Source organism: Sporobolomyces koalae (assembly GCF_050403365.1).
Source record: "Sporobolomyces koalae JCM15063 DNA, S_koalae_JCM15063T_v1_ctg72, whole genome shotgun sequence".
In the NCBI taxonomy this organism is placed as follows: domain Eukaryota; kingdom Fungi; phylum Basidiomycota; class Microbotryomycetes; order Sporidiobolales; family Sporidiobolaceae; genus Sporobolomyces; species Sporobolomyces koalae.
This window is the reverse complement of record NW_027481699.1, coordinates 39,539-45,538: the sequence shown is the minus strand read 5'-3', so window position 1 is coordinate 45,538 and position 6,000 is coordinate 39,539. Positions and strand designations below refer to the sequence as shown.

The 6,000-nt window shown below is 57.0% G+C and overlaps 2 protein-coding genes across 2 annotated transcripts; one reads left to right on the top strand and one right to left on the bottom strand.

Annotated features, from left to right (window-relative positions):
• Positions 1 to 116: 116 nt before the first annotated feature.
• Positions 117 to 576, bottom strand: JCM15063_000063 (uncharacterized protein; the record flags this gene model as incomplete). Its single annotated transcript, XM_076681479.1, has 1 exon — positions 117 to 576. A coding segment is annotated over one exon (460 nt), but the record flags the coding sequence as incomplete, so codon positions are not given.
• A 2,163-nt stretch (positions 577 to 2,739) lies between these two features.
• JCM15063_000062 (FYVE zinc finger domain-containing protein) lies at positions 2,740 to 4,301 on the top strand (the record flags this gene model as incomplete). Its single annotated transcript, XM_076681478.1, has 5 exons — positions 2,740 to 2,821; positions 2,893 to 2,919; positions 2,989 to 3,176; positions 3,251 to 3,330; positions 3,416 to 4,301. The coding sequence occupies 5 exons, from the start codon at positions 2,740 to 2,742 to the stop codon at positions 4,299 to 4,301; spliced, it is 1,263 nt and encodes a 420-aa protein (XP_076531407.1).
• Between the last annotated feature and the right edge of the window lie 1,699 nt (positions 4,302 to 6,000).

Here is a 6,000-nt window from a genome sequence, read left to right as displayed (position 1 = left end):
CCCCCCCCCCCCCCCCCCCCCCCCCCCCCCCCCCCCCCCCCCCCCCCCCCCCCCCCCCCCCCCCCCCCCCCCCCCCCCCCCCCCCCCCCCCCCCCCCCCCCCCCCCCCCAACAAACCAATTTTGACATCGCCGCCGAGGTGAGCCTTGAGTTCCGCCTTGGTCGCGACTGTCCTCGCTTTCGAGCTTGTCGCTTCGGCAAAGTCCACCTCGACCCATTTGCGACAGGGCCAACTTTCAAGCTCGCCCTGTGTCGCGTGCCACCACTGTCTTGTCCTCCAATATCTCGTATCGGTCCCAGCTCCTAGACTGAGGACCTGCACATCTCGCTCGGACTGGAAGAAATGTTGAACGAGGTTGTCGACCGCCCAGCATCGAGCATGCGTGCCAATATTGATCAGGGGAGGCCTTCGTTCGGTTGATCGGCGTTGTGCTGGCGTCAGGAAGAGTGGGGCAAGAGGATCTACGAGATAGCCTTGCTTGGCGGCTGACACGCGCGACAGGAGAGCGTCAGAGTCGGTCGAGCGGACTGCTGCATCTTCAGCCGTCGGGCTGGCAGTATGTGGAGGCGGAAACATCTTGGTTGAGTGACGATCGACGTCGTCGACGAGTTCCACGCGCAGACGACGTCGGGTCTCCTTTCTCCAGCGTCTACCTCTTCCGAATGATCTACGAGACCCATGATCGTCTTCTGTTTCCTGTAGCGTTCGGTTCGAAACCTGACAGTCGACATGTCCCGACACCAGTTCTCGTTACTTCATCGCAGCGGTCCAGTTCGCGACCTCACCGCTACTGTACAGGAGCCTCGCTTACGGCCAGAGAACGTTTTACGGCACGGCCTCGAGACAAAGCTTTTTCACAACGAACGATTCACGACGACGTAACAAGTTGGCAGAGTTTCCGCGAGAGTTGACAAGCTGATCGTTGCTTCCCTCCCTGCTAGATTTCGGGTCCGAGGGTGGAGAAGGCGACATCTGTTGGCACCAAGAGAGAGCCAGCGAGATGCAGCCACGTAGCGAACGCTTCGACTGCTTTACGGCCGAACCTGACGCTGGGTCCGCTCCTTCCGCTGTGCAGCCTCGCTTGTACTTGCAAACTCACTAGCCATGCAACTTTTCAATTGGGCATGATGCTCTCAGGTCGTTGCTACTACCTGTAGCTACAAATTTACCTTATTTGAGTGTTGATATGCGCCACCGATACCGTTCGACGGGTGCAAGCAATTTTTGCGAATGTCGCAGCTTGATACCTCGCGGTGCAGTTACTGTATCTGCTTCGCAGCGCACAAGAAAAGCCCTCGATTGACTAGCTTGTGCAACATCCAATAACGGTTTTCGACACTAACCTGTTACTAGTTTATTACAGAGGTGTTTATGGCTACTTGGAGCATCTGAGTAATACAGTAGTACGACGTAACATTGCAACGGTTCAGCTGCGAGAAGTCGACGCGCGTGTCGAGGTGGCGAGACGCGTCCGGGAACGTCGGTTCACACTGAGAGCTTTCTCGGACTCGCAGCAGCTCACGCTTCCAGTTCGGACTTTTGCCAGATTGGGTGCGGCTTGAAATATTTACATGAAACACGGACAATTTCTGTACTGGCGATCAGTTCTTCAGTTTTGAGACTGTCATGCAGTGCCTTGTCGAACAGCAGACTTTTAACGCTTGTCGTGCGAACGAGAAGCGACAATACAGTACATATGCCGACCGAAAGCGTGCTGGAATCAAAAATAGCTTTACATACAACTCCAGACAAACCGGAGAGGTCTCGCGATTCTTCGGACGCTTAGCCTTGGCAAACACCTTAGTCGCAATTGCAAGGCAAACGACTGGTCGAGGTCCGCAAACGTCAATATATCGCCCACGATAGAGTACAAGTAAAGACCGAGCTGCCGACGAAGGGCGACGGTCGAGCCTCTCTCCTCGCCTTGCCCAGTCCCGCTATCCGAGTTTATTTAAACTGCTGTGATCGAATCCGCGGCAGAGAAGGTCAAGCAAGGACTTTTTACCTCGCACCGTTGCGCGACGTCACGAGAGTCAAGACAAGCGCAAGCGCAAATGAAGGATCGACCGGGATCCGCGCGAGACGAGGAAAGGACGAGCAGGGGATGACATATGCACAGTGTTCGGCACGGTCCAGTGAGAGGCTGCCAAAATGACAACCGCGTCGTGACAGTTTGAGCGGGAATGGGAAGTGGCCGGGGGTGGCAGCGCGGAGGCGAGACACTGCGGAATAAAATACTTTTCGTAACCGCGCAACCTGCCCTCGTGGCTGAAAGATCACCTTCCTCGGATCCAAGGTCTTGAGTATGGAGCAATTGCAAACGATAGACCGGATCCCGAGGGAGACCGTATTCTGGCTAGAAGCCCGTCGCACCAAGAGCGACGGAGAGGCGGTACAGCAGAGAGTGCCAGCGACCGCGGACCGATGAATGGCGGGCAGGCCTCGAAGCGAGAGCACTGACTTCGAGAAGAAGGTCGAGCGAGGCACCGCGCTAACCGCGGAATCGCTTTCTGTGGGGTCGAAGGGCTAAAGGCCGTCTCCGAGGCTGGAGTCGCATGCAGTCTCAATCCGACGCCTCTCGCTCTCGCTCCACCACACCCTCCCGAACGTCCCCTATGGCGTCCTGTTGAACGACTCGCCTTACTCCGACGATCATTCAGCGCAACACCCAGAACCTCTATCGCCTGTTTCAACAACAGCACGACCACCTGAAATAACCCACATACATCCACAACAGTCATGTCATCCACCTCGCCTCGCACTGGCTCGACCAGCGTACAACTGCACTTCAAAGAACGCTCGAATGGAGCGAGACCTCTCTGTGAGTCAACACGCGAGCGCCTCGTCAGGTCCGAAACTGATCCAGCATTTCCTCGCCTGGTGATACGCTAGACCGCCCTGCATCCCTACGCCGCAATGGTAAGTCGGGACAGCCCTTTGCGGTGTGCATGCTCCTGAATCTGACCTATATTGTACTGCTCCGATCAGACCATCGCGCTGTCAGCCCGCGAATGCGCCCTTCGCCGCCCCAATCGCCCTCTGTCGCAGCAGCCGAAACCAAGACGTCGTGGCTCGGAGCGCTCTCAGCCCCTTGGTCGCCTATCGCTCCTGATGCGTACAAGGAGCTCACGGTTGCCGACATCAAGGGTCGCATGCTCCCCAAGAGCGAGTGGAAGGTTAGTCTTGCGGAGCTGCTTGCTCGCAGGAGTTCCGGATCCTGACTATCGCACCGCGTCCCCCTCGCTCGCAGCCCGACGAAGCTGCACCAGTGTGCGCAGACCAGGATTGTCACCTCAAGTTTGACCTCCTCAACCGGCGCCATCACTGCAGGTGAGACCCCCAAGCCGTCAGCCCTCCGGGGTTCCGATTACACGCGCATGTACTCACCTCGCTTTGCGCGTCACGCGACCTACAGGGCTTGTGGCGATGTCTTCTGTGCGAGCCATTCGTCCCGCGCGACGTTCCTGTGGCCGACCTGCGAAGACGAGCACGTCGCGAATGGGTTCACTCCCCGAGGCACTCCTCGCGCAACCCCGCGCTCGTCGGCCCTCGACTTGCCCGCGCTCGCACTCTCGGTGTCGCCCTCATCGTCGAGTATCAGCACGTCCTCCTCCTCGACCGCGACGAGCTCCGGGGCGACCACCTCGCCGCAATCTCCGCAAGCGGCTTCGCTTCCGGCGCCTGTCTCGGCTCGCGTGTGTGACCGATGCTTCTTCACTGCTCCGACTCCCCTCCTCACCCCGCCTGCCTCCAATCATTCCGGATCGTTCTCGTTCAATCAAGCATTCGCTGCGAATGCCCCCATGACGCTCCGTCACCCTCGATCCCGTCAGCACTCTGCCTCGCGCAACTCGTCCCCAGCTCACTCTCCCCCGAGCCACTCTGGCGGTCGCTCCTCATCCTCGCGCGCCCGATCCCGCACGGGCAGCGCAACGTCTCTGTCGGCGAGTTCCGAAAGCGCTTCTTACTCGTCGCCGGCGACGTCGGTCGAAGTGCTGCCTACGATCCACGCGAACAAGGTCCCCCCGCCCCGCTCGTACCACAGTAGGCGCGATCTCTCACCGGCTACGTCGAAGAGTGGCTTGAACCCGATCATCTCGCTCGACCGGTTCGCGACCTCGCCTGACGCTTCATCGGACGAGGAACGTGATGTTGTCGTTCAAGAGGACGCGGACGAAACCTACGGATCCGACAGCGACGACGAGGCGAAACACGAGCAGATGATGCGCGATCGCAGGAGGCACAACCAAGAATTTGGCAGTGTGCAAGGCGGTCCGTGGCAGAGTTGGGCCACTTTTTAAAGGTTGACACAAAGGAGGTCTTGGCCGGACTCCTCTACCTTTCTGTATCTATCTCCAGGGCGGACTGTTATTGGTCCCGGGTGTCTTGGTCGGGAATCCATTGTTGTGCTATCTGTCTCTGTCCACCCTCATCCCACTCTCTCTTTTTCGGTTTCTTGTTGCCACGTTCATTTCCAGCTTTCTTCTACATATTTTTGTCTGGGTTGTTTGCTCTCTTATCCATCCTTTTTTGCGCTTTTGTTTCCATTCTAGATTTGCCAGCTCTTTCGTGTCTTCATTCTTAGGCCCATGCTCATAGAAACCAGAATCTTTTTCGACCCAACAAGTGTCCGTCTTCTTCTGTTGAGCCGCCTCGAGATGAGTGGACGTGCAGGATAAAACTTCGCTGGCCAGGAGCGAAGTCCTATTCGTTTTCGGCCAATCTGCGCTCCTCGATTTGGTTGAGCTCTACAGGCTTGCGATTCACCAGGGCGGAATCAAAATGTCGATAGTTTTCAAGAGCTGCGAAGCGAAGCAGCTCGTTTCATGAAGCACGCCCTACACCACCACAGTGCGTGCAGACTGATGGGCGTCTGATGGAAATCCGCTTGCCAGCAGCCTGATGGAAGATCAAGATCAGTCTGCCTGCGGCCTGACAGTCAGCCTGGCAGCAGGCGGTTCATCAGCCCGCAGCCGACCTGACCGCGCCTTCTCAGCAGGCTGCTCGCAGGCTGATGAGCAGACCGCTTCCAAGCTGATGAGGCAGAGAGTCGTATGATACAAGCTCATCCTTCCCATAGCGAATAAGGAACTTGCGAGTCGCCCTGCCACTCTCTGCGGACAAGTGAGCGAGGAGATGAGGTGAGAGCACAACTTGCAATTTTGATTCATGGCTTTCAGGGCTTTGATAGCTTTTGTCCCGCTTGCAAGGCTTGGTGCCTCGTGATCGCTGTCACTGCTGTCGTCCTATCGTCCTATGCAACTCTCTCGTCAAACGAGGTCATTTGGAGCTTTTGTGAAGCTCGGGCATACTCATTCCCTCTTACGCGTCTCCTGCCCGCAGATCGCCCTGCTTCTTCTGGTGTGCGGCAGACCGAAAAATCACAGTCTCTTGTCTATGACCTGCGCCAAGACAGAACTGGAAAGCTGGCGTGATCCAAGGGTTAGGGTTAGGGTCAGGGTTACCTCGATCCGTGGCCGAGCACTCTGTGAGTGACGTGATCCATAACATTGGTGAAAACAACTACGACTAGCTATAAAGGCGGAAACCGTGAGCGAAGTATCGTAAGCGAAACGCGAAGTACTGTAGGCCGGAACGGAAAAATCAGGAAAAAATCGCGCACTCACGGAGAGAATGGATAAGCATGGACCGGACGAGTTGTAGAGAGAGAAATAGAAGCCGCTCCCGTCGAAGCGCGACCAAAAGAAGAGAAAGAGAGCACGAGCCAGAAAAAAAAAAACGTAAGTCGAAGCATCTGGCAGGAGTCTGCGTTGCCCGACACCTAGCCTCAGTAGGGCAACAGCGACGGTGATCAGGCTCATATACCAAACGATTGAGCCATGGAGCATGCTCGTTTCATCATACGGCTCCGCGACGACACCATTGCCGAAGTCTGGCGAATCAGAGCGCGCCGATGAGATCGGCGATCTCCCTCTCTCTCTCTTCTCCCTCTCTGCCGTCCCCCTCTCTTCTCCCTCACGTCGCTCGCTCCATCTCTTC